Source organism: Mustela erminea, chromosome 20 (genome assembly GCF_009829155.1).
Source record: "Mustela erminea isolate mMusErm1 chromosome 20, mMusErm1.Pri, whole genome shotgun sequence".
NCBI classification, from domain to species: Eukaryota; Metazoa; Chordata; class Mammalia; order Carnivora; family Mustelidae; genus Mustela; species Mustela erminea.
The window spans coordinates 7,213,340-7,239,877 of NC_045633.1; the positions used below are offsets into that span (position 1 = coordinate 7,213,340).

The 26,538-nt window shown below is 38.1% G+C and overlaps 1 protein-coding gene across 6 annotated transcripts in view; it reads right to left on the reverse strand.

Annotated features, from left to right (window-relative positions):
• Positions 1–26,538, reverse strand: part of LOC116581350 (ATP-binding cassette sub-family A member 3-like) — a 183,551-nt gene that overhangs the window by 50,026 nt on the left and 106,987 nt on the right. For all 6 annotated transcript variants that reach the window (XM_032328503.1, XM_032328504.1, XM_032328502.1 and 3 more), the window contains 5 exons: positions 22,214–22,385; positions 20,965–21,259; positions 15,582–15,828; positions 15,238–15,442; positions 14,115–14,334 (listed from right to left, as the gene is read on the reverse strand). In XM_032328503.1, the coding sequence (XP_032184394.1) occupies positions 14,115–14,334; positions 15,238–15,442; positions 15,582–15,828; positions 20,965–21,259; positions 22,214–22,385 (1,139 nt within the window). The remainder of the gene's footprint in view (positions 1–14,114; positions 14,335–15,237; positions 15,443–15,581; positions 15,829–20,964; positions 21,260–22,213; positions 22,386–26,538) is intronic.

Below are 26,538 nucleotides of genomic sequence, written 5' to 3' on the forward strand. Positions count from 1 at the left end.
TCTTTATTCGTTTTCTTTTTTTAATTCTTTTTTCTTTTTTTTTTCTTTCTTTCTTTTTGAACCTCTTTTTATCCCCTTTCTCCCCTCTCACGATTTGGGATCTCTTCTGATTTGGTTAAAGCATATTTTCCTGGGGTTGTTGCCACCCTTTTAGTATTTTACTTGCTCCTTCATATACTCTTATCTGGACAAAATGACAAGGCGGAAAAATTCACCACAAAAAAAAGAACAAGAGGCAGTACCGAAGGCTAGGGACCTAATCAATACAGACATTGGTAATATGTCAGATCTAGAGTTCAGAATGACAATTCTCAAGGTTCTAGCCGGGCTCGAAAAAGGCATGGAAGATATTAGAGAAACCTTCTCAGGAGATACAAAAGCCCTTTCTGGAGAAATAAAAGAACTAAAATCTAACCAAGTTGAAATAAAAAAAGCTATTAATGAGGTGCAGTCAAAAATGGAGGCTTGCACTGCTAGGATAAATGAGGCAGAAGAAAGAATTATTGATATAGAAGACCAAATGACAGAGAATAAAGAAGCCGAGCAAAAGAGGGACAAACAGCTACTGGACCACGAGGGGAGAATTCGAGAGATAAGTGACACCATAAGACGAAACAACATTAGAATAATTGGAATTCCAGAAGAAGAAAGAGAGAGGGGAGCAGAAGGTATACTGGAGAGAATTATTGGGGAGAATTTCCCCAATATGGCAAAGGGAACGAGCATCAAAATTCAGGAGGTTCAGAGAACGCCCCTCAAAATCAATAAGAATAGGCCCACACCCCGTCACCTAATAGTAAAATTTACAAGTCTCAGTGACAAAGAGAAAATCCTGGAAGCAGCCCGGGAAAAGAAATCTGTAACATACAATGGTAAAAACAATAGATTGGCAGCTGACTTATCAACAGAGACCTGGAAGGCCAGAAAGAGCTGGCATGATATTTTCAGAGCACTAAATGAGAAAAACATGCAGCCAAGAATACTATATCCAGCTAGGCTATCATTGAAAATAGAAGGAGAGATTAAAAGCTTCCAGGACAAACAAAAACTGAAAGAATTTGCAAACACCAAACCAGCTCTACAGGAAATATTGAAAGGGGTCCTCTAAGCAAAGAGAGAGCCTACAAGTGGTAGATCAGTAAGGTACAGAGACAATATACAGTAACAGTCACCTTACAGGCAATACAATGGCACTAAATTCATATCTCTCAATAGTTACCCTGAATGTTAATGGGCTAAAGGCCCCTGTCAAAAGACACAGGGTATCAGAATGAATAAAAAAACAAAACCCATCTATCTGTTGCCTCCAAGAAACTCATTTTAAGCCTGAAGACACCTCCAGATTTAAAGTGAGGGGGTGGAAAAGAATTTACCATGCTAATGGACATCAGAAGAAATCAGGAGTGGCAATCCTTATATCAGATCAATTAGATTTTAAGCCAAAGACTATAATAAGAGATGAGGAAGGACACGATACCATACTCAAAGGGTCTGTCCAACAAGAAGATCTAACAATTTTAAATATCTATGCCCCCAACGTGGGAGCGGCCAACTATATAAACCAATTAATAACAAAATCAAAGAAACACATAAACAATAATACAATAATAGTAGGGGACTTTAACACTCCCCTCACTGAAATGGACAGATCATCCAAGCAAAAGATCAGCAAGGAAATAAAGGCCTTAAATGACACACTGGACCAGATGGACATCACAGATATATTCAGAACATTTCATCCCAAAGCAACAGAATACACATTCTTCTCTAGTGCACATGGAACATTCTCCAGAATAGATCACATCCTCGGTCCTAAATCAGGACTCAACCGATATCAAAAGATTGGGATCATTCCCTGCATATTTTCAGACCATAATGCTCTGAAGCTAGAACTCAACCACAAGAGGAAGTTTGGAAAGAACCCAAATACATGGAGACTAAACAGCATCCTTCTAAAGAATGAATGGGTCAACCGGGAAATTAAAGAAGAATTGAAAAAAATCATGGAAACAAATGATAATGAAAATACAACGGTACAAAATCTGTGGGAAACAACAAAGGCAGTCCTGAGATGAAAATATATAGCAGTACAAGCCTTTCTCAAGAAACAAGAAAGGTCTCAGGTACACAACCTAACCCTACACCTAAAGGAGTTGGAGAAAGAACAAGAAAGAAACCCCAAGCCCAGCAGAAGAGAAATCGTAAAGATCAGAGCAGAAATCAATGAAATAGAAACCATAAAAACAATAGAGCAAATCAATGAAACTAGGAGCTGGTTCTTTGAAAGAATTAATAAAATTGATAAACCCCTGGCCAGACTTATCAAAAAGAAAAGAGAAAGGACCCAAATAAATAAAATCATGAATGAAAGAGGAGAGATCACAACTAACACCAAAGAAATACAAGCTATTATAAGAACATACTATGAGCTACTCTACGCCAACAAATTTGACAATCTGGAAGATATGGATGCATTCCTAGAAACATATAAACTACCAAAACTGAACCAGGAAGAAATAAAAAGCCTGAACAGACCCATAACCAGTAAGGAGATTGAAACAGTCATTAAAAATCTCCAAACAAACAAAAGCCCAGGGCCAGACGGCTTCCTGGGGGAATTCTACCAAAATTTAAAGAAGAACTAATTCCTGTTCTCCTGAAACTGTTCCAAAAAATAGAAGTGGAAGGAAAACTTCCAAACTCATTTTATGAGGCCAACATCACCTTGATCCCCAAACCAGACAAGGATCCCATCAAAAAAGAGAGCTATAGACCAATATCCTTGATGAACACAGATGCGAAAATTCTCACCAAAATACTAGCCAATAGGATTCAACAGTACATTAAAAGGATTATTCACCACGACCAAGTGGGATTTATTCCAGGGCTGCAAGGTTGGTTCAACATCCGCAAATCAGTCAATGTGATACAACACATCAATAAAAGAAAGAACAAGAACCATATGATACTCTCAATAGATGCTGAAAAAGCATTTGACAAAATACAGCATTCCTTCCTGATCAAAACTCTTCAAAGTGTAGGGATAGAGGGCACATACCTCAATATCATCAAAGCCATCTATGAAAAACCCACCGCAAATATCATTCTCAATGGAGAAAAACTAAAAGCTTTTCCGCTAAGGTCAGGAACATGGCAGGGATGTCCATTATCAACTGCTATTCAACATAGTACTAGAAGTCCTAGCCTCAGCAATCAGACAACAAAAGGAAATTAAAGTCATCCAAATTGGCAAAGAAGAAGTCAAATTATCACTCTTCGCAGATGATATGATACTATATGTGGAAAACCCAAAAGAGTCCACTCCAAAACTGCTAGAACTTGTACAGGAATTCAGTAAAGTGTCAGGATATAAAATCAATGCACAGAAATCAGTTGCATTTCTCTACACCAACAGCAAGACAGAAGAAAGAGAAATTAAGGAGTCAATCCCATTTACAACTGCACCCAAAACCATAAGATACCTAGGAATAAATCTAACCAAAGAGGCACAGAATGTATACTCAGAAAACTATAAAGTACTCATGAAAGAAATTGAGGAAGACACAAAGAAATGGAAAAATGTTCCATGCTCCTGGATTGGAAGAATAAATATTGTGAAAATGTCTATGCTATCTAAAGCAATCTACACATTTAATGCAATTCCTATCAAAGTACCATCCATCTTTTTCAAAGAAATGGAACAAATAATTCCAAAATTTATATGGAACCAGAAAAGACCTCGAATAGCCAAAGGGATATTGAAAAAGAAAGCCAAAGTTGGTGGCATCACAATTCCGGACTTCAAGCTCTATTACAAAGCTGTCATCAAAACAGCATGGTACTGGCACAAAAACAGACACATAGATCAATGGAACAGAATAGAGAGCCCAGAAATAGACCCTCAACTCTATGGTCAACTCATCTTCAACAAAGCAGGAAAGAATATCCAATGGAAAAAAGACAGCCTCTTCAATAAATGGTGCTGTGAAAATTGGACAGCCACATGCAGAAAAATGAAATTGGACCATTTCCTTACACCACACATGAAAATAGACTCAAAATGGATGAAGGACCTCAATGTGCGAAAGGAATCCATCAAAATCCTTGAGGAGAACACAGGCAGCAACCTCTTCAACCTCAGCCGCAGCAACTTCTTCCTAGGAACATCGCCAAAGGCAAGGGAAGCAAGGGCAAAAATGAACTATTGGGATTTCATCAAGATCAAAAGCTTTTGCACAGCAAAGGAAACAGTTAACAAAATCAAAAGACAACTGACAGAATGGAAGATGATATTTGCAAACGACATATCAGATAAAGGACTAGTGTCCAAAATCTATAAAGAACTTATCAAACTCAACACCCAAAGAACAAATAATCCAATCAAGAAATGGGCAGAGGACATGAGCAGACACTTCTGCAAAGAAGACATCCAGATGGCCAACAGACACATGAAAAAGTGCTCCATATCACTCGGCATCAGGGAAATACAAATCAAAACCACAATGAGATACCACCTCACACCAGTCAGAATGGCTAAAATCAACAAGTCAGGAAATGACAGATGCTGGCGAGGATGCGGAGAAAGGGGAACCCTCCTACGCTGTTGGTGGGAATGCAAGCTGGTACAGCCACTCTGGAAAACAGCATGGAGGTTCCTCAAAATGTTGAAAATAGAACGGCCCTATGACCCAGCAACTGCACTACTGGGTATTTACCCTAAAGATACAAACGTAGTGATCCAAAGGGGCACGTGCACCCGAATGTTTATAGCAGCAATGTCCACAATAGCCAAACTATGGAAAGAACCTAGATGTCCATCAACAGATGAATGGATCAAGAAGATGTGGTATATATACACAATGGAATACTATGCAGCCATCAAAAGAAATGAAATCTTGCCATTTGCGACAACATGGATGGAACTAGAGCGTATCATGCTTAGCGAAATAAGTCAAGCAGAGAAAGACAACTATCATATGATCTCCCTGATATGAGGAAGTGGTGATGCAACATGGGGGCTTAAGTGGGTAGGAGAAGAATAAATGAAACAAGATGGGATTGGGAGGGAGACAAACCATAAGTGACTCTTAATCTCACAAAACAAACTGAGGGTTGCTGGGGGGAGGGAGGTAGGGAGAAGGGGGGTGGGGTTATGGACATTGGGAAGGGTATGTGCTTTGGTGAGTGCTGTGAAGTGTGTAAACCTGGCGATTCACAGACCTGTACCCCTGGGGATAAAAACACATGTTTATAAAAAATTAAAAATTAAAAAAAAAGAAATGCTTGCAAAAAAAAAAAAGAACAATTTTTAATCCAATGTATATAGTGTTTTAAGTGTGAGGGCAATTCACAATTTTCATTCCTTCAACCTTCTGAACATAGAAGTCTATACCGAATTTCTCATTGCCAAATCCAATAGTCTCTGTGTCACATTTCTTCTGTTTGTCCCTTCAAACCAGTACTTTACCCTTCTCCATTATATTTTCTGTCCTGGGAAGATTATCTGTGTAAACTAAGCAAAGGGACTTCTTTGCTTCCTGGCTTCTGGTTGGTCTAGACCCATGGGAAATGCTGGCTGGGAAGAGGGATGTTTCACTACTATGCCCACTTTGTGAAAAAATTTCAAGCTGTGAAATTTATGGTCTCTGAACTTTATGCAAGCTATACTTCAGTAAAAGGTAAAAATAAATATTATTGAAGAGCTCTGTGTTGATTGTCTTCTGTAAGGTGAAGATGATGGTAAGGTATGTTGCAATGGAATTTGCTTTCCTTGATATCAGTGGGAATAACAGAATCCTAGAAAGGAGAAGACTGGTGGGATAACTTAACTACTAGAAAGAAGATAGGAAACATTACCACAACAAACAACAAGGATAGAATGGTAATCAGATTTTTTTTTCAACTATGGGAATGGAATTGATTTTCTAAGCTCAGTATCTCTTGCAGACAAATTTTATTTTTTTAAAAGATTTTATTTTTAGGAGGATGCAAGATGGTAGAAGTGTAGGGGACCTCATTTCATCTTAGCGGGATAATTATCAAACCATTCTGAACACCCATGATTTCAGCCTGAGATATATGAAAATATATCTGGGACTCTATGAGTAGAAAAGTGTTTGCTTTTTGCAAGGTAGGAGGTGCAGATACATGAATCTGAGAGGAAATATTGTAAGATAAATGGAGGGGGGAGGGAGCCTCCATAAGTTGGCTACTAGAAAGTGATACAGCCCCAAAGGGTGAAATTAGAACCCTTAGAAATCTGTTCTAGTGAGAGACATATCTGCCTGAAGGGGGCTCAGGAGATGAAAAGGGCAGAATTTTAAGTAGGTCCATGTGGTCTCAGGATTCCAGGAGTGACAGAACTAACAGGGGAGCCTGAGCCAAGAGAGTGCTCAAGCAGTGGAACTGGGAGACTGGTTATGGTCAGTGAGCCCAGGAGGGGGCTCTCAGCTTTGGTTGCCATATACCACAAGCCAGACCTATTGGGTGACTGCTTTCTGCCGGAGGACCCTGAAAAGGACTGGAATGTGCAGACCATCTGCCATCTCACGGGGAGGGTGAACTGCAAATTGGTGTACCCATGACCAGGCAACCGCTCTCAGGGCAGTGGCCTGGGAAAGGAGAGTAGGGTGACACTCAGCCATCCCCTGGGAGTGGTGGAGCAGGTATGCCACGGAGCCTGCAACTGCTCTCAGCCTCAGGGCACACAAAGGACAATAACGTGGGTCCCGTGGACTCCCCTGCAAGAGAACCTGGTGTGGGCAAACACCACAGGAGTCTGTAGAGAATGGCACACATAAAAGTGAAGACTGTTTGTTCCAGAGGGTTTACTAAAGAGGGGCGGATCATGATCTTTTGGCTCTGGGGCTGAAGTTTGAGGCACAGCACTTTTTATTCTGCTTCTCTAAAGAGGTGCAGAAAGCCTTCATGGAACAAAAGCCACACAGAGGATCAGCTCACCCCGAGCCCAAACCCCTGGCAAGGAGTAGTGACACTCCACCCAGGCAAAGACACGTGCGAAGGAGCATAGCAGGCCCCTCCCCCAAGAAGACCAATGGAAAGAACAGGTGCACAACTACTTTATAGATCCCGCAAGATTGTAAAACTCCAACACTAGGGAAAAATAGTATATAGAACCCGAGGAATTTTTCTCACCATTCATTTATCTTTCAGTCTAAAATGTTACATTTCTTTTTTTTCTTTTTTCCATTTCAACTCGTTTCTTATCAACTCTTTGTTTTTAAGTAGCTTTTCAACTTTTGTTTTTTACATCTAGATTTTATCGACATATACTTCATTTTTGGCCTTTTTTTTCACTCTATTCCATTTTATTTTTGTATATATATATAAGTTTTGCTTTTTTTTTTTTTCTTTTTTGGGATTTAGTGTCTTCTAACATAGAGACAAAAATTCACCCAGGAACAAGTGGATCACCTTGCTTTGTCTACCCTGTGAGATTATATTCTCTCTTCTCCTCCTCTTTTTTTTCTTTCTTTTTTGTTTCGTTTGCTTTTCTGTTTTGGTTTCCAACCACTTTGGATTTGTCTAGTGTGTATGTTGCTTGGGTCACTGTAGATATCTTTGATTCTGCTCATTTGCTAACCCATTCTTCTCTGGGCAAAATGACTAAAAGGATAAATTCAAAACAAAAGAAAGAACCAGAGGTAATGTTCTCTGCCCCATATCTTATGGATATAAGTAAAATGTCCAGATGGAATGCAGGATTAATAATTAAGTTAATAGCTGGGCTTGAAAAAAGCATAAAAGACAGTATAGAATCTCTTAGTGCAGAAATGATATCAGGCCAAAGTTAAAAATGCTGTAACTGAGAGCATAACAAAAAGCATGGAGGACATGGGGAGTTAGAGAGAAGGGGGTTGGGGTAAACTGGAAGGGGAGGTGAATCATGAGAGACTATGGACTCTGAAAAACAATCTGAAGGGTTTGAAGTGGCGGGGGGTGGGTGGGAGGTCGGGGTACCAGGTGGTTGGTATTATAGAGGGCACGGATTGCATGGAGCACTGGGTGTGATGAAAAAATAATGATACTGTTATGCTGAAAATAAATAAATGAAAAAACTAACAGGGAGCTCAGGCTCCCCTGTTAGTTCTGTCACTCCTGGAATCCTGAGACCACATGGACCTACTTAAAATTCTGCCCTTTTCATCTCCTGAGCCCCCTTCAGGCAGATATGTCTCTCACTAGAGTGAATGAGGCAGAAGAGACCGTAAATCATCTGGAAGACAGGCTGATGGAAAAGAAGGAAGTTGAGGAAAAGGAAAAGCCATTAATAGCCCATGAACAAAGGTTTTGAGAAATTAATGAAATATACCAATGACAGAATTATTGGGATGCCTGAGGTGGAAGAGAGAGAGAGAGAGGGCCAGAGGGCATATTTGAGCAAATCATAGTTGAGAGCTTCCCTAATCTGTGGAAGGAAACAGGTATTCATGTCCAAGAAGTAGAGAAGACCCCTCCCAAAGTCAATAAAAATAGATCAACACCCTGACATATAATAGTGAAGCTTGCAAATTTTAGAGAAAAAAAGAATCCTGAGAACATCTCAAGACATGAGTCTCCTTACTTACAGAGAGAAGAACATCAGACTAACATGAGACCTATCCACAGAAACCTGGCAGGGAAGAAAGGGCTGGCATGATATATATTCAGGATACTAAATGAGAAGAAAATGCAGCCAAGAATACTTTATCCAGCAAGGGTGTAATTCAGAATGGAAGAAGAGATAAAGAGCTTCCAGGACAGACAGAAACTGAAAGAATATGTGACCACCAAGACAGCCTTGCAAAAAAATATTAAGGGGGATCCTGTAAGTAAAGAGAGAGCCCAAGAGTAACAGACCAGAAAGAAACAGAAACAATCTACAGAAACAAGGACTTTACAAGCAATACAATGACACTAAATTCCTATCTTTCAATAGTTACTCTGAACATGAATGGACTAAATGCTCCAACCAAAAGACTCATGGTATCAGATTGGATAAAAAAGCAAGACCTACTGATATTCTCTCTGTAAGAGACACATTTTAGACCTAAAGACATCTCCAGACTGAAAGTTAGGGGGTAGAGAACCATTTACCATACTAATGGACCTCAAAAGTAAGATTGGTTAAAAATCCTTATATCAAACAAAATAAAATTTAAACCAAAGACTGTAATAATAGATGAAGAGAGACACCATATCATACCTAAAGATTCTGTCCGACAAGAAGATCTAACAATTGTAAATATTTGTGCCCTCAACATGGGAGCAGCCAACTATATAAACCAATTAATAACCAAAGTAAAGAAACACATTGATAATAATACATTAATAGTAGGGGACTTCATCATCACACTCAGAGCAACTGACAGATCTTCTAAGTAGATCAACAAAGAAACAAGCGCTTTGAATGACACACTGACCCAGATGGATTTCACAGATACATACAAACATTCCATCCTAAAACAACAGAATATTCACTCTTTTTGGGTGCACCTGGAACTTTCTCCAGAATAGATCACATACTGGGCCATAAATCAGGTTTTAACTGATACCAAAAGAATGGGATTATTACCTGAATATTTTCAGACCACAATTCTTTGAAACTGGAGCTCAATCACAAGAGGAAATTTGGAAAGAACTCAAATACATAAAGGCTAAAGAGCATCATATTAAAGAATAAATGGGTCAACCAGGAAATTAAAGAAGAATTCTAAAAATTCATGGAAACTAATGAGAATGAAAATACATCTGTTCAAAACCTTTTGGATACAGCAAAGTTGGTCCTAAGAGGGAAATACATTGCTATACAAGCCTCTCAAAAAATTTAAAAAATCCCAAATACACAAGCTAACTTTACACCTAAAGGAGCTGGAGAAAGAACAACAAATAAGACCTAAACCAAACAGGAGAAGAGAAATAATAAAGTTTAGACCAGAAATCAATGAAATAGAAACCAGAAGAACAGAATAGATAAACAAAACTAGAAGGTGGTTCTTTCAAAGAATTAATAAGATAAATAAACCTGTAGCCAAATTTATCCAAAAGAAAAGAGAAAGGACTCAAATTAATAAAATCATAAATGAAAGGGGAGGGATCATGACCAACATCAAAGAAATGCCAACAATTTTAAGAACATATTATAAGCAACTATATGCCAAAAAAAATTAGGCACTCTGGAAGAAATGGATGCATTTCTAGAAATTTATAAGCTGACAACTGAAACTGGAGGAAACAGAGAATCTGAGTAGACCAATAACCAGCAAGGAAGTTGAATCAGTAATAAAAAACCTCCCAAAAAACAAGAGTCCAGTGCCAGATTGCTTCCCAGGGAAATTCTACCATTTAAAGAATAAATAATACCTATTCTACTGAAGCTGTTTCAAAATATAGAAATGGATTTTCTATTCAAAAAAATAGAAAACTTCCACACTCTTTCTATGAGACCAGCATTACCTTTATCCCAAACCAGACAAAGATCCCATCCAAAAGGAGAATTACAGACCAATAACCCTGATGAACATGGATGCCAAAATTCTCACCAAGATAAGAGCCAATAGGATCTGACACTACATTATAAGGATTATTTTTTTTAAGTTAAGAAAAATAATAAAATATTATTCACTATGACCAAGTGGCATTTATTCCTGGGATGCAAAGATGGTGCAACATCTGCAAATCAATTGACATGCTGGAGCACATTAATAAAAGAAAAGACAAGAACCATATGATCTTTTCAACTGATGCAGAAAAAGCATTTGACAAAATACACCATCCTTTCTTGATTAAAACTCTCCAAAGTCTAGAGATAGAGGAAACATACCTCAATATCATAAAAACTGTCTATGAAAAGCCCACAGTAAATATCATTCTCAATGGGAAAAAACCGAGAGCTTTTCTCTTAAGGTCAGGAACATGACAGGGATGCCCACTCTCACCACTGCTGTTCAACATAGTATTAGAAATCCTAGCTTCAGCAACCAGACTACAAAAAGAAATTCAAATTGGCAACAAGGAAGTAAAACTCATTCTTCACAGATGACATGATACTCCATGTGGAAAACCCAAAAGATACCACTAAAAATTTGGTAGAACTCAAACAGCAACTCAGCAAGGTGGCAGGATACAAAATCGATGCACAGAAATCAGCTGCATTTCTACACACAATGTAACTGTAGAAAGGGAAATTACGGAATCAACTCCATTTATAATAGCACCAAAGTCCATAAGATACCTAGGAATAAACCTAACCAAAGAGGTAAAGGATCTATATTCTAAAAACTACAGAACATTTTTGAAAGAAATTGAGGAAGACACAAAAAGATGGAAAAACATTCCATGCTCATGAATTGTAAGAATAAACATTGTGAAAAAGTCTATGCTTCCTAGAGCAACCTACACTATCAATGCCATCCCTATCAAAATACCATTGACGTTTTTCACAGAGCTGGAACAAACAATCCTAAAATTTTTAGGGAAACAGAAAAAGACCCTGAACTGCCAAGGGAATGTTGAAAAGAAAACCAAAACTGAGGACATCACAATCCCTGACTTCAAGCTTATTACAAAGTTGTGATCATCAAGATAGCCTCGTATTGGCACAAAAACAGACATATAATCAATGAAACAGAACAGAGAGCCCAGAAATGGACCCTCAACTCTATGATCAACTAATCTTTGACAAAGCAGGAAAGACTATCCAATGGAAAAAAGACAGTCTCTTCAATAAATTGTGCTGGGGGAAATTAGACAGCTATATAAAGAAGAATGAAGCTGGACTATTTTCTTTCACCATAAACAGAGGTAAACTCTAAATGAATGAAAGACCTAAATGTGAGAAAGGAATCTATCAAAATCCTAGAGGAAGACATAGGCTGCAACGTCTTCTAACTTGGCTGCAGCAACTTCTTTCAAGACTCGCCTCCAAAGACAAATGAAACAAAAGAAAAACTGAACTATTTGGACCTCATCAAGATAAAAACTTATGTGCAACAAGGAAACATGAATGGGAAAAGATATTTGCCAATGGCATTGCAGATAAAGGGCTTGTCTCCAAAATCTATAAAGAACTTCTCAAACTCAACACCCAAAAAACAAATAATCCAGTCAAGGAATAGGCAGAGGATATGAACAGACATTTCTCCAAAGACATACAAATGGCCAACAGACACATGAAAAAAATACTCTACATCACTTGTCATCAGGGAAATACAAATCAAATCCACAATGAGATATCACCTTACATCAGTTAGAATGGCTAAAATTAATAACATGGAGAACAACAAATGTTGGTGAGGATGTGGCAAAAGGGGGAATGCAGGGGCGCTTGGGTGGCTCAGAGTGTTAAAGCCTCTGCCTTCGGCTCAGGTCATGATCCCAGCGTCATGGGATCGAGCCCCACATCGGGCTCTCGCCTTGGTGGGAGCCTGCTTCCTCCTCTCTCTCTCTCTGCCTGCCTCTCTGCCTACTTGTGATCTCTGTCTGTCGAATAAATAAATAAAATCTAAAAAAAAAAAAAGGGGGGGGAATGCAATCCAGTACAGCCACTCTAGAGAAAAAAGTATGGAGGTTCCTCCAGAAGTAAAAAATAGAGTTTATGACCCACCAGTTGTAGTCCTGGGTATTTACCCCATAGATACAGATGTAGTGAAATGAAGGGCACCTGCATCCTAATGTTCATAGCAGCAATGTCCACAATAGACAAAGTGTGGAAGGAGCCAAGATGTCCTTCAACGGATGAATGGATAAAGAAGATGTGGCTTATATATGCAATGGAATTTTACTCAGTCAACAGAAAGGATGAACACCTACCATTTACTTCGACATGGATGGAACTGGAGGGTATTGTGCTAAATGAAATAAGTCAATCAGAGAATGACAATTATGTGGCTTAACTTATATGTGGAATATAAGAAATTGGGTAGAGGACCAAATGGAAGGGAGGAAAAGATGAATGGGAAGAAATCAGAGAGGGAGACAAACCATGAGAGACTGAACTCTGGAAAACACACTGAGGGTTTGTGGAAGGGGAGGTGGGTGGACAACCTGCTAGGAGAAATAGCCTTCAGTTCCACCTGGTGTCAGGGAAAATTTCAAGTTGATCTTAGGGCAAGAGTCCAAAGGTTTAAGTTACTAGTAGAGGAAACATTTAGAAATGAAATACATGCAAGACAAATGGGTAAAAGATCTTTTAATAGGGCAGACTACTAGTAGAATCTATAGGTCGTATAAAAGTGATTGACAATAGTACTATTTCAGAGAATGAGCTCAAGTATTCCCAATATGGAATACTACTACTCTTTGGAGAGCTGTGCAAAAGAATAAAAAAGCTATTTCTGGTTCATTCACTAAATTTCATTTTGTGGAAGGCCAAGGCATAAAATTAGGGAATGAGTCTGGAAGCCTCTTTTGGTGGGGTTCTGCCACTTAAGGCAGGGTTGAATAGATGAATGCAGTTCAAAATTCCTGTTTACAAGAAATTAGAAAGAGAATCTTCTAAAAACAAATGAATCCTATTTCTGATAATCTCCAGTGGAGTCTGCTTTTCTTTAAATTTCATAACCAGAGAGGGAATATGGGAAATTCCTCTCAGGCCTTAAAGGAATAAACTGGTTTAATGATGACTACATTTGTTGCATAATTTATTATTTCCTTCTGAAGAAAATTCTCCTTAGGAGTGTCAAGATTTTGTGCTTCATTAAATTAGGGAAGTCATACCAGAAAACCTTTCACTCTCATCTCCACACCTTGCTCCAAAGTACTAATGATGATAAAAACTGAAGAACCATGTTCTAAGTGGAGACAAGGGTGGGTGGGATCAGCATACTCGCAACCTCTTTCTCTTTTCCTTCTTTCATGAGGCTAGAGTGATATTGAGTCCAGATCCCTTAAAGCCTTAAATTATCTCTCTTTCTCCCTTTCTCTTCCCCATTTCTTCTCTCCCTCCTTCTCTCATTCAATCTCTATCTCTCACATACCCAAATTTCCAAAAGCACAGATTTTTAGATTCCTGGAAAGTAAGTGTTTAGCAATTAATATTTTTATTTTCAAGCTCTTTCATCCTGATTTATTTGATGCATTTCTTGAAGAAAGTGAAAATTTTGTAAAGTCCTTACCATATTGTTGTCTTATGACGTAAACGCTGATACTGAAAATAGTTGAAAAGTAGTTAAAGAGGGTGAGCTTGATGTAGGCAGCAGTACTACTAGAAAACAGGAAGCTTCCAAGATACATGAGAGGTACAACAGACCAACCATACAGCATAAAGATCATCATTGTGTCCAGAAAGTTGTAATTTGCAACAAATGCCTCCAATCCGCAGTATGCGAACACTCCCTGAGACACAGAGTGCAGAGGTAAGTGCAAGGTGAAGGACAGTGTGCAATAAGTCAAGCCAGAAAACCTAGAAAAAACAGCAAGCCCTGCCTTCATTAGGAGATAGAGCTATTCATTACTTCAATCACTTAACCCATTAAAAAAAGAAAAGCCTTAGCTTATGAGCCTGAAGTGAACTATTTCTTCCCCAGTACCTCTTTTACATAAAGAAACTTTATCTTTTTTTTTTTTTAAAGACTATTTATATGAGAGAGAGTACACATGAGCAAGAGTGGGGGTGTGGAGGGGCAGAGGCAGAGGGAGAAGCAGGTTCCCCACTGAGCAGGGAGCTGGAGTCAAGCCTCCATCCCAAGATCCAGAGATCATGATCTGAGCTGAAGGCAGATGCTTAACTGATGGGGCTACCCAGGTGTCCCAGAAATTTACCTCTTATTCATGTGTTCACCCCTTGAAACTATATAGCTGCTTTCTCTCTCCCTCACCCTCAAATATGCATCAAAACAAAAGAAGTTGCAAAGTTCACCAATGAGCAAAATCATTACATTAAAAGATGTTATACCATCCTTGCTTGCTCTTTATAGCATATCCTCAGGATCTAAAATTGGATCTCTGAGTAAAAACTAGCTCTGTTTTGCAGATCGAGCCAGCTTGGGTTTTGGGACAAGGCTGGGACATGCTGAACAGCTACATGGGAAGACTTTTCAAAGAAATATGTTTTCTCTGGTTAAAAAAATATGAAGGAGAACATCTCCATAATGCGGTTTCCACAATATATTCTCTGGCATAATAAGCCAGTTTCATTTCATAATAAGCCAGTTTTATTTTAGGATACAAATTATTGAATAGGAATTTCCTAGGTTGACATAGGACAATAAGCCTTCATGCAACATCAGTAACACTCACCAGTAGTAAGAAGCAGAGAATGCAGAAGCAGATGAGATCCCACAGAAAAGCAGAGAGCCAATAAGTAAGCACAGATACCCCACTCACAAACTGGATGTGTTTTGCTCTAGTGGTTCTCTCCATCACTGTCTGAAGGCCAAAGTTACCAACCACAACAGCCATGCCAAAAGCCAAACATATTACTATTTGTAATCCATTTGTAGGTCTACAGAGGATGAAATAAATGAAAGAAATTATGAAATATAAGTAGAAAATGATGATTTAATATCTATTTTTAAATGCACATGGCCAGATAACAAGTGATTATTAAGGATCAATTACAGTAACAGGAAAATCATACATACATTATGATATGACCATGAAGTGGGAGAGGTTGAGGCTTGTTGGAGGTTCTGATGGAAGCATTGAGGCCAGAAAGTGACATAAAAAGAACATTGTCTAACACTGCCAATGATGTTGCAGCTGAATGGTATGCCTCATTATTGAACAAAATAGTAAGTATCATTTTGTTTTTTTCAACCTCAATGGAAAGTGCAATAATGGAGAAGTCACGAAACTCTTTGTTTTCCATTATATGTTCTGTTACTTTACCTAGAATAAAGGAAGAAATTGATCAGAAAGTCAACATGTAATAAATCACCTACTTAAGTTGGAGAGGAGAAAAAAGATTTTTCCTTGTATCTCTTCCCTTTCTAGCTTCCCACAATGGTTATTTCAAATCTTTGTTTCTCCTCAAGAATTCCACTCCATCACTAATCCATATAATAATCTCACCACATAGACTATAACTTGAAAAAACAGTAAATTACTAAGAATGTCTTGTTCTATTCTTGTCTAAAACAGACATGGGATGTTTGACATTATGCATTTGTCAATACTCATAGAATGTCAAAGCACAAAAAGAATTTTAATGTAAACTGTGGACTTTCAGTTAATAGAAGTATCAATGTTGTTTCATTCATTTAAAGAAATGCACTACACTCAAGTCAGTTGTTATTAATAGGGGAAACTGGAGGGTTGGGAGATGGAAACTTTCTGTATTATCTGTTCAACACTTCTGTTCACCAGAAACTAGCACTTTAAAAAAGTATCTATGTATTTTGCTTACACCCTACTGTTGTGTTTGAGTCACTTTTCCTTTCAGTGCAGTCATCAGCATGGACTCTCTACCTGCTATGGGCTGTGCTTATTCTCTGTGGTGTTAGTGGGCTCCAAGGAGGTCAGGTCTGAGGGGGTATGCCAGCTGGCTAACTTGGGAACAAAGAGATGGCATTAGGAAAATTAATGCTGGGCCACTAGTCCTATGCTGGATATCCTGAAGCACTACGGAAGCTGGAGGTTACACACCAGGGCTGCTGGGGCTGAGGTTGGGCAAGACTGGGCCTGGCAAGTGCTGACAGCTGTGAGTATGTGGCATGTGCCCATGGCTGGAGGCACATGGCTAGGCGCTGTTACACATGTGTATGGCACGCTATATCAGCTGTGTACCCAGCAGCTGGTTGGAGTGCATGCATGGTTTTAACAAAATTTACCTTGAGCTCAGAGCCTAGGCTAGGAAGCTTGGAGTGGGCTAGTCTTCAGGAGAACTCAGGGTGTGAGGCACTGCTAGCAGGTAAGGTAGCAAGTGTCTGTGCAGCCCCCTGATGCTTTCAGGTGGCTCTGTGTTCATGCTGGAGGGCAGGGGAGAAAACAGCGCCTGTCAGTTCCCTCATTTTTAAAGTTCTCCAACACACTCCAAAATCAGTATGAAATGCTATGTAAACTGACATTTTTATGTTGCCCCTCCATGCAGGTTGCTATCTCTTTAAGGGTGGTGACCAAGGTAGGACTCAACCTTCTAGCTCACCCAGTGCTTAGTCAACAGACTTTTGAAGTACCACTCCAAGGACCACTGTTTTCATAAACTTATGCAATTCAGCCCTTCTGGCTTTTAAAGCCCAATGTTATGGGAGGAGTCTTCCCCATGTGAGCGCCATGGTGTGAGGGTTCTCCACCTTCTCTGCCCATATAGCTCCCTCTCTGTTGCAGGCAGCCTCCCTCTGCCTTTCCGATCTTTCCAACCCTTCAGTTGCAGCTTCTTTATATTTACTTGTGCAGTTTGTTCTGCCAGTCTTTGGATTGCTCCTTGGTTCTTTGACTTGGTTGTGGACAATGTCTAGCTGAAAATGTGGGATGGGGTCCTCATACTCTGCCATCTTCCACTTTTTTTTTTCTCTTAGTATTTTGAAAATATTTGTAGTAGCTGATTTAAAGTCTTTGTCTATTAAATTCAACATCTGGCCTCCCTCAAGGACAGCTAGTGGCTTCAGCACCCTTCCCCACCATGGGTCATATGGTTGTTTCTTTATGTATTAGTTTTCTGGGACTTCCATAAGAATGCACCACATAATAAGTGGCTTAAATAACAGAAATTTATTTGCCCTCAGTTCTAGAGGCTAGAAGTCCAAGTCAAGGTGTCGGCAGGGTTGGTTTCGTCTGAAGGCCTTTTCTCCTTGGTTTGTAGATGGCTGTCTTCTCACTGTGTCTTCACATGGTCTTTCTTCTGAATATGCATGTCTGTTCCTAATCTGCATTTGTTATAAGGATACCGGTCATATTGGATTAGGACCCACCCTAAGTCTTATATTACTTCTTTAAAGAAACTATATCCAAATATAGTCACATTCTGAGATACTGGGGGTAGGATTTCAACTTATGAATTTTGAAGGAACACAATTCAGCCCATAGTTCTTTCCTTTCTGTGTTATTATTTTTGTGGAAACTGGACATTTAAGATGATGATATCTGAACTCCCCTTCCCATCTCTTGTTTGCTATTATTGCCTTTTTTTTTTTAACTTGTTGCTGCTCATTTGGTTAGTAACTTATGTGGATTAATTCTATAGATTCTGTACTGTATAGTGTGCAGTTACTTACTTCTCTGGCAGACTTTAAAAATTCTGGCTTTTATTTTTATTTATTTATTTTTTATTTTTTATTTTTTATAAACATATGTTTTTATCCCCAGGGGTACAGGTCTGTGAATCACCAGGTTTACACACTTCACAGCACTCACCAAAGCACATACCCTCCCCAGTGTCCATAATCCCACCCCCTTCTCCCAAACCCCCTCCCCCCAGCAACCCTCAGTTTGTTTTGTGAGATTAAGAGTCACTTATGGTTTGTCTCCCTCCCAATCCCATCTTGTTTCATTTATTCTTCTCCTACCCACTTAAGCCCCCATGTTGCATCACCACTTCCTCATATCAGGGAGATCATATGATAGTTGTCTTTCTCTGCTTGACTTATTTCGCTAAGCATGATACGCTCTAGTTCCATCCATGTTGTCGCAAATGGCAAGATTTCATTTCTTTTGATGGCTGCATAGTATTCCATTGTGTATATATACCACATCTTCTTGATCCATTCATCTGTTGATGGACATCTAGGTTCTTTCCATAGTTTGGCTATTGTGGACATTGCTGCTATAAACATTCGGGTGCACGTGCCCCTTTGGATCACTACGTTTGTATCTTTAGGGTAAATACCCAATAGTGCAATTGCTGGGTCATAGGGCCGTTCTATTTTCAACATTTTGAGGAACCTCCATGCTTTTTCCAGAGTAGCTGCACCAGCTTGCATTCCCACCAACAGTGTAGGAGGGTTCCCCTTTCTCCGCATCCTCGCCAGCATCTGTCATTTCCTGACTTGTTGATTTTAGCCATTCTGACTGGTGTGAGGTGATATCTCATTGTAGTTTTGATTTGTATTTCCCTGATGCCGAGTGATATGGAGCACTTTTTCATGTGTCTGTTGGCCATCTGGATGTCTTCTTTGCAGAAATGTCTGTTCATGTCCTCTGCCCATTTCTTGATTGGATTATTTGTTCTTTGGGTGTTGAGTTTGCTAAGTTCTTTATAGATTCTGGACACTAGTCCTTTATCTGATATGTCGTTTGCAAATATCTTCTCCCATTCTGTCAGTTGTCTTTTGATTTTGTTAACTGTTTCCTTTGCTGTGCAAAAGCTTTTGATCTTGATGAAATCCCAGTAGTTCATTTTTGCCCTTGCTTCCCTTGCCTTTGGTGTTGTTCCTAGGAAGATATTGCTGCGGCTGAGGTCGAAGAGGTTGCTGCCTGTGTTCTCCTCCAGGATTTTGATGGATTCCTTTCGCACATTGAGGTCCTTTATCCATTTTGAGTCTTCTGGCTTTTATTTTTAAAACAAGTTCCTAGGAGTCATTCTGGGTCAGTTTAATTTAGTAATCAATTAAAATATTTCTTTAAATGCCTAGTACCAGTAAGTCCTCCATTATTTGCCAAATGGATCTGTGTATAAAGGCACACTTCAAATTTAAGACAGTTTACAAGTCAGCCTCAACTTTTACTTCTTGTTTGACCAGGTCTCAACATCAAATTAGAGTTTTCTGACTGGAGTCTTCTTCCCTAGGTCATTTCTGGTCATACACAGTACTATTCTGAGCCTTCTATATCCTCAGGAATATCAGAACTTTTAAAGTTCATTTTGGTTCTCTAGCTCTCCAGGGATTCCTTCAAAGTTAATTTTTGGCCAGGCTCTTGTTGCTCAACTAAAATCACAACCTTAGCCAACTGTGATGATCTTACCAGCAGATTGTTACTGTTTTTATTAATGCTCTGTGGATAGGGATTTTTCCAAAAAAGCTGAGCCCTGATTCAAATCCAAGAGCAACAATTCCCTGGGAATGGAGTTTTTTTCAGGACTTCTTATTTTAATTAAATTACTGACAGTGCTCTAGAGATGGGGCTTTTAACACCACTCTAAATAGATCAGCTCTTTCAATCAACCTCAAGGCTTTTCGTGGTTACCATTTCATTGAGTTGAGGAAGGAGAGTGATAGAAATAGTTCTAAGTTGAAATGCCACAGACCTTACTCTTTTTAAAGAGGTTTGGTAGTTTTTTTGTTGTTCTTGTTGTTTCTTATTTGTTTGTTTTTTGTTTTTAGAATAGACACATTTTAGTTTGTTCTGTGTTTTGGTTAATTTCCAGTGTTCTTAATTGGCTGATTTATAAAACTGTTTTTGAAGTATCTTTGTTGCTTTTGTGAGAGAAGGAGTTCATTCCATCATACCAAAAGAGTCAAAATTTCCATTCACTAGATTTTTGGGTAATTTTCTACAAAGGAATAGATACAAATAAGCTACATAAAGGGCTTGCTTTTATCACTAAGAAAGATAATGCAGAGAAAGTGTTTAGTATGGTTTTTACCAAAGCTAAGCATTGAAAAAATTAAATATAACTATTTACACTACTCTTTAAAAATTAGTTCTGAGGAGACAATCTATTAAGTATTCTACCCCTTGTTTTTAAAAAATGAACATAGTATACAGAAGGGCAAACTTCAGATCATGGAATCATTTCACTTTGAGAGCCTAGAGAAACATTTTTGTATCTTGATCAGAATAAAAATTGTGTGCTAAATTTCTCACAGTATTGTGGCTCTTTAACTCATCCACTGAAAGATGATGCAATTAGCTGAAAGACAACCTAGAGCCAAATGTCTCCATTAGTTATTAACTTTTATGGCCAGTTGTCTTGAAGTATACTTTTTTGTTTCTTGCTTCTGATTTAGCTGCCTCTAAGATACTTGTAATTAGTAGGAAAAGAAAGAAATGGGTAGCAAAATAGCATAATTAAGTCCCTTCTTTCTAAGCAATACAAATGGATCTTCATATAGCAGCAGTCTCTTTTTTTTCCCCTATGGGTCTTACCTTGCACTTCCCAAAGTTCTTGATTGTTACGTTTTAGAAAAATCTTAAGGTTATTTATGAAATTCAGAGCCAAATCAGAATTCCCTGAAACTGAGTAAGGCACAATTGTTTGACCATATTGACTCAAGTCCAGTTCTCTTGTGGGAAGGTCATAATGCGGGTATGCAGTTCTTAAGAGATATGTAGTAAAAACCAAAATTACTAATATCTGTAGCAACATCAACTTCCAATTGCGCCAAGTGAATAGTGCTCTCTTTATAAACATGGAATAAAATTGCTGGCAGTAAAGTGAAAACTAAAAAGAGGAGAGAAACATATCATTACAATGGGTAGTGACCCAAGTAGGAAATTCATAGTGAAACCCATTAATATAAATGCTCCAAATTTTATCACACTAGATATACACATATAATACAAATTTATCCTTTAGCCCAAGAAAATAAATAAGATAGTATAAAATTTTATTTGTGTACAGTATTAAGGGAAAGGATTCATATCTAGTTTCTTATCTAACTACATTGAAAACCTTATCAAGTTTATTTTATTCATTAATATACTTGTAGTCTTTCCGATCAGAAAAACAAAATTGTATTTCTTTTATTTGATATTAAACCATAATCTATTTGTCAGTTTTAAAGGCAAATATACCCATGAAACTTGTATGTAACTACTATACTTTGTTAAGATTTGATATACAAACTATGGTTCATCATGAAAAAATGCCCTTAATCCACTCAACCAATATCTTCTGATTGTAACAGTCATAATTTTGGGTCTTGTCTTAGAACTGAACAAAGGGGAAATTTATAAGAAAATAAAATGAGGGGCGCCTGGGTGGCTCAGTGGGTTAAATGTCTGCCTTTGGCTCGGGTCATGATCTCAGAGTCCTGTGATTGAGCCCCGCACCAGGCTCCCTCCTAGGCAGGGAGCCTGCTTCCCCTTCTCTCTCTCAGTCTTGCTTCTCTGCCCCTTTTTGATCTCTGTCTGTCAAATAAATAAATAAAAATCTTTAAAGGGAAATAAAAGAGAACTTTTCAAAGTGATTCTGAGAATTAATGGTGAAAGTAGCATCTGTGATCTTTATCCAGAACCCATTTCTCCTGCATCAGGAAATTATTGGGGGTTTCTATCTGGCTTGATGTTCCAAGTCTAAACTCCAAATACCTTTTAAGTTCAAATATTTAAAAAATTACATATATTATACCCAAGCCAAACATACTAGGTTTACATTCTTAGTGAATTTGCTCACCCCAGTATTAAATTTAATAGCAGCAATTTCATTCAATCTAGAAAAAACAGCTCTCTCATGATATCTGGATATATTCATATTCCACTTCATGTCTTGTCCTTTTTTTTGGCCCTTTAAGGAAGTAGCATGGGTATCCTGAATATCCATATGGGAACCTGCCAGGTTATTGACCCTACAAACACACATAGACAACAAAAAGCACAAAACATTTCATTTTGACTATAGTCTCAATCTATTTTATTTAGGGAAAGTCAAACAAGGTTCCAAATTTGGAAGACTCCTTGATCTTTCTCACTGATTGTAATGTGTATTGTATAGAGGCAGTATGATAAACCAATAAACCAGAGGGCTGCTGAAATTCCACAGCAAAGTTTATATCATTCTGAGACAACATGAGAAAAGCAATTACAATATTGTATATTTCATAAGCTGAACTTATTTAATTTAAAACTTACCTCTAGTCAAAGATAATAACTCTCCTTTGGGGGTTAAATGTTCTTTGTTTTGTGAAATGATGGAGACATTTATATAATAGCAGGGTCGGTGGTGGTTTTTTATTTTTTTTTTAAAGTCCCTACATTTCCTACTACTGCCTATGTCTAAAACTGGCTCTTTGTGTATGGATACTTGAAAGAGGTGAAGAGCTATAAAGGAATAATCATAATCTAAGGAGAAAAATTCTAAAAAAAAAAATGAACGAAACAGTATATCACAGTATATTGAGAGACAGGAAAGATTAATTACCTTGGTCAAAGTGGTAAAACCCTTAGTAGAAAATATATGATTTGAAAGGTGTATTTTTTCTTTTTCTTTTTAAGAAAGATTTTTATTTATTTGTGGGTGTCTTTGTGTGTCTGTGTGTGTGTGAGAGAGAGAGAGCGCACACACAAACAGGAGAAGGGGCAGAAGGAGAAGCAGGCAAGGAGAGCCCAATGTATGACTCAATCCTAGGACCCTGGGATCATGACCTGAGCTGAAGGCAGATGCTTAACCTACTGAGCCACCCAGGTGCCCCAGGTATATCATCTAAACTACAGAATTATCAAAATCTTTTTTTTTTTAATACCTCCCTGTTAGCATTTGTATGAAAAAGAACATTAATAAATTCTCAACTATAACTACCAAAAGCCATGAGCAGATCGATAAGACTTCTATACCTTAAAAAAACTGTGCATTAAATACATATTTTAAAACCTGCTTTAAGATATTCTTGTAGCATATTTTTTGACTGATACTAAAAGTCTGAGGACTATTGTACTTTTAAAATATAATCATTAAATATTTTTTCTTTCATCTTTCTTAAGTTTTCTTTTTATATTTTATTTATTGGTAATAAATTTCCATTGGGAAAACATTAGAGATTATAAATAAGTGTAAGGCAAAATATTCCTATGACCTAGAGATAGTACTTTTATAAAAAGGGACAAATATACACTCTCTTAAAAGTGGCAAATGGATTATGCTTAATCCATTTGTTTTCTTTTTTATCTTCTTACTTTCCAGATTTTACCCCAGCTTTTTGAAGTATGATTGAGAAATAAAAATTATATGCTTAAGGTATAGAACACAATACTTTGTTATATGTATATATTATAAAATGATTACCATAATCAAGCAAATTAACATATCCATCGTTGCACATAGTAACTTTTTTTGTGGTAGGAACACTTGAGATTTACTCTTTCATCAAATTTCAAATTTACTAAGTATTATTAAGTATAGTCACCATGCAGTACTTGTGATGACCAGTAGGTCTCCAAAACTTACTCATAACTGAACGTTTGTACCCTTTAACAAACTTTTCTCACTTTCCCTCCTCCTTGCACCTAGGAACCACCATTCTATTCTTTGTTCAACTTTTTTAAGACTCCACACAGAAGTGAGATCATGCAGTTTTCATCTTTCTGTTTGGCTTACTTCACTTAGCCTAATGTCCTCCAGAGGGCCCAGAAATAAACATACACTTATCTGGTTAATTAAACTTCAACAAAGGAGACAGGAATATACAATATATTCTGTCTTTTCAATAAATGGTGTCAGGAAAACTAGATAGCTACATACAAAGAACGCAACTGGACCAGTTTCTTACACCATACACAAAAATAAACTCAAAATGGATTAAAGACCTAAATTTGAGACCTGAAGCCATAAAATAAAACAGGCAGTCATCACTTGGACATTGGTCTTAGAACATAATTGTGGATATATCTCCTGAGGCCAGGAAAACAAAACCAAAAATAAATTGTTGGTACTAAACAAAAATAAAAAGCTTCTGCACAGCAAAGGAAGCCATCAACACAACAAAAAGGCAACCTAGTGAATGGGAAAAGAATTGTAAATGACAAATCTATTAAGTCTTTATATGGAAAATACATAAAGAACTTACATAACTCAATATGCACGCACACACACACACAGAGTCAGATTAAAAAATAAACAGATGAGAGGCACCTGGGTGGCTCAGTGGGTTAAGCCTCTAACTTTGGCTCAGATCATGATCTCAAGGTCCTGAGACTGGGTCCCATATCGGGCTCTCTGCTTCCCCTCCTCTCTCTGTCTGCCTCTCTGCCTACTCGTGATCTCTCTCTCTCTGTCAAATAAATAAATAACATCTTTAAAAAAATAAACAAATGAGAGAAGAGGCAAGATAGCAGAGGAATAGGGAGTCTTGTTCAACTGGTCCCTTGAATTTAGCTGGATATCTACTAAACCATTCTGTATACCCAAGAAATCAGCCTGAAATGTAAGACTATATATCTGGATCTCTACAAACAGAAAAACACCACCTGTCTCGAGTAGGAAAGGCTGAGTCATAAGTCTGTGGGATAGATAGTGGAAGAAAAACAGAAGGGGGAGGGAGCCTCCATAAGCTGGCACCTGAAAAGTGATATAACTCCAGAGGGCAAAAGTGTCCTGTGCCTGGAGGAGGCAAAAATTTGCAGAGCAGTAGTGGCAGGGAAAGTAGAGCAGTGCCCTAGACAGAATCCTAGTCAAGGACATGTGGGTGCACACATGCAAGCCCCCATGAGCCTGGGGCCACTTGTGGTTTTAAAAGTACCAAGGGCAGGGACACACACCAATCCCTGGGTTGAGCCCCTAGAGAGTTGTTGTAGGTATGCACCAGGGTGGCTGTGGTTTTCGGAGGTGCATACAGAAACAGAGACTGTGTTCTGGAGGGTTTAGTGAAGAAAATAGACTGCAATTTCTCTGCTCTGGGACAGGGGTCTGGGTGCAGCTTTTGCTTTGACCCTCAGAAGAGGCAAGAAAAGCCACCAGAGAACAAAACCTAAAAAAACCGGTTTCTATTGAGACCAGCCCCCTAACAGGGGGCAGGGCAACTCTGCCCAAGCAGAAACAGTGTGGCAGTCCCCTCCCCTAGAAGACACACTGGAAGAATAAGAGGACAATAACCCTAGGGTCCCCATAAAACTGTGAAATCCCAACATCAGGGGAAAATAGTATATTGAGTTACAGTCATTGTCTCAGGGCTTGTTTATTTTTCAGATACAGCTCTCTTTTTCTTTTTTCCCTTATGTTTCTTCTGTTTTTTCTTTTTACCTTTTTCTCATTTCAACTATGTGTTTAATATATATTTCATAATAGCTTTTTTAAACTTGTACTTTTTCATACTTTTTAAATAGATATATGCTTCAATATAGTCCTTTTTTCTCTATTCAATATTACCTTTATATACATACAAGTTTTACTTTCCTTATAATTTTGGGAAGAAGTGTCCTCTAACAAACAGAACAAAATATACCCAGGAACAAATGAAACACCCTACTTTGTCCACACTGAGATTATAGCCCACTCTTCTCACACCCCCTCTTTTTAAAAATTTTTATTTTTTTCTAATTAAAAATAATTTTATAAATATTATTCTTGTGTTTCATTTTGGCTTTATCTTTTCAGTGGTGGACCAGTTTGGGTTTTCCTAGGGTGCAACTTGCTTGGGCTATGGTTGATATTTTGGACTCAGTACATTCCCTCAACCATCCCTCAACAGAATGACTAGGAGGAGGAACTCCCAACAAAGAAAAGAACCAGAGACAATGGCCTCTGCCACAGACCTAATGGATATGGAGATAAGCAAGATGTTACAGACAGACTTCAGGGTAGCAATTATGAAGTCAATAGCTAGGCTTGAAAAAACCATCAGTGACAATATAGAATCTCTGAGGACAGAAATGAGATCTAATCAGGCTAAAATTAAAAATGCTATGAATGAGATTGGTCAACTCATCTAGGTACTCATCAGTACTTTAGATAGTACTTTAGATACTCATCAGTATCTAAACTGGATACCTTAACAGCCAGGATAAATG